This window comes from Myotis daubentonii, chromosome 14 (genome assembly GCF_963259705.1).
Source record: "Myotis daubentonii chromosome 14, mMyoDau2.1, whole genome shotgun sequence".
Classification (NCBI taxonomy): domain Eukaryota; kingdom Metazoa; phylum Chordata; class Mammalia; order Chiroptera; family Vespertilionidae; genus Myotis; species Myotis daubentonii.
The window spans coordinates 20,183,277-20,184,872 of record NC_081853.1 but is presented as its reverse complement, the minus strand read 5'-3'; the positions used below and the strand labels follow the sequence as shown (position 1 = coordinate 20,184,872).

Genomic DNA, 1,596 nt, shown 5'->3' with positions numbered 1-1,596 from the left:
TCCAGTTATAGAATTGATCTCCTTTCTATGTGCTGTAGTTGCATCTGGTATTAACATACTATTCCATGATTAGTAAAGAGTGTGACATTTCAGTATTCTGAATCCTATGATTAAGTAAAATCATGAATAACAATAATTGCTATAATTTATGGAATGCTACTAAATGCCGAATTTTGGTTAATACTTTACATATATATAAATTTGTTCCATGCCCCAATCCTGCAGGGAAGTTATTTTTAGCCCCATTAAAGTTAAGAAAAGTAAGGCTTAGATAGAAATTTGTCAAAGGCACATGGCCAAAAATTGTCAAATTCTGAGATATCTACTTTTCCTGTGTCAGTGTACAGCTTATTCTAGCACTTTCATATTGTATTATTATCTTCTGTTTTCTCATCCGTGTTTTCCAACATTTTCTTCCTTAAAGACAAGGAGGGTGGGATTTGCATACATACCACCTTCTGTTGAGCACAGGGTCACACATTGAATAAATGAGTCAGTGAGTCAGTGGCTGAGTGAGTGATAAAAAATGGCTAATATCGAGAGCGGCCCCGAATTCCGTTTGGAAGTATCTTTCAGCTCGCTTGTCCACCATGAGCAAAGCTCACCCTCCCGAGTTAAAAAAGTTTATGGACAAGAAGTTGTCATTGAAATTAAATGGTGGCAGACATGTCCAAGGAATATTATGGGGATTTGATCCCTTTATGAATCTTGTGATAGATGAATGTGTGGAAATGGCAACTGGTGGGCAACAGAACAATATTGGAATGGTGGTAATACGAGGAAATAGTATCATCATGTTAGAAGCCTTGGAACGAGTATGAAGAATGGATGTAGTTACCAGAGAAATCAACTGCTCCCACATGTCCCCTCTCCACAGCACCTGTTTTACTACAATATGAAAATAGAGTCCAGTCCATTTTCACATTGAACTTCTGTTAAATAAACTTTTGTATTGGTCAAAAAAAAGGCTAATATCTACATACCCATTTATATACTTATTTGAATGCTGTCTTGAAATGCTAATCTAGTTGTTTAGATCTAATGACTTAGAAATTATTATGAGAATGTTAGGAATGGAAGGCAGGTAGCTATAGTCTTGGCCTGAACTTCAAGAGAACCTGGGTTTAGTCCTGGATCATCTTCTTAAATACTTACAATTCCAGATAAACATTTCAGCATCTCTGTTTCTCATCTCTAAACTAAAACCATTGGACTAGATTACCTCAAAACACACACACACACACACACACACACACACACACACACACACACAAGTAAACACCCTCCTTGGTTTGACATTGCATGACTCTGAAATTAAAGCAGTTCTTTGCTCACAGAACACCAGACGTCCCAGCCTACCATGGGGATAGGTGGGAGCCACGTGACTAGTTCTAAGGACAGGGTGAAAGTGACACATAAGAAAGCTTCCGGTTCTCGCATCCTGTGCCTCAGCAATCAGAAGCTGTGTGTTTAGATAGCACTGCTTGGAAGGGAGACACCTGGAGAGGATCTCCATCAGGAAAAAAAGGTCAGGTTCAGGACTGGTGCTCCAAAAGCCAATAATCTTATTAAATGGGGAAGCATGGGTGTGAGAAA

At 38.7% G+C, this 1,596-nt stretch overlaps 1 protein-coding gene across 1 annotated transcript; it reads left to right on the top strand.

Moving 5' to 3' along the window:
* Positions 1-551: 551 nt before the first annotated feature.
* LOC132215127 (small nuclear ribonucleoprotein G-like) lies at positions 552-960 on the top strand. The gene has a single exon (XM_059662902.1). The coding sequence runs from the start codon at positions 591-593 to the stop codon at positions 819-821; it is 231 nt and encodes a 76-aa protein (XP_059518885.1). The 5' UTR covers positions 552-590; the 3' UTR covers positions 822-960.
* Positions 961-1,596: the final 636 nt, after the last annotated feature.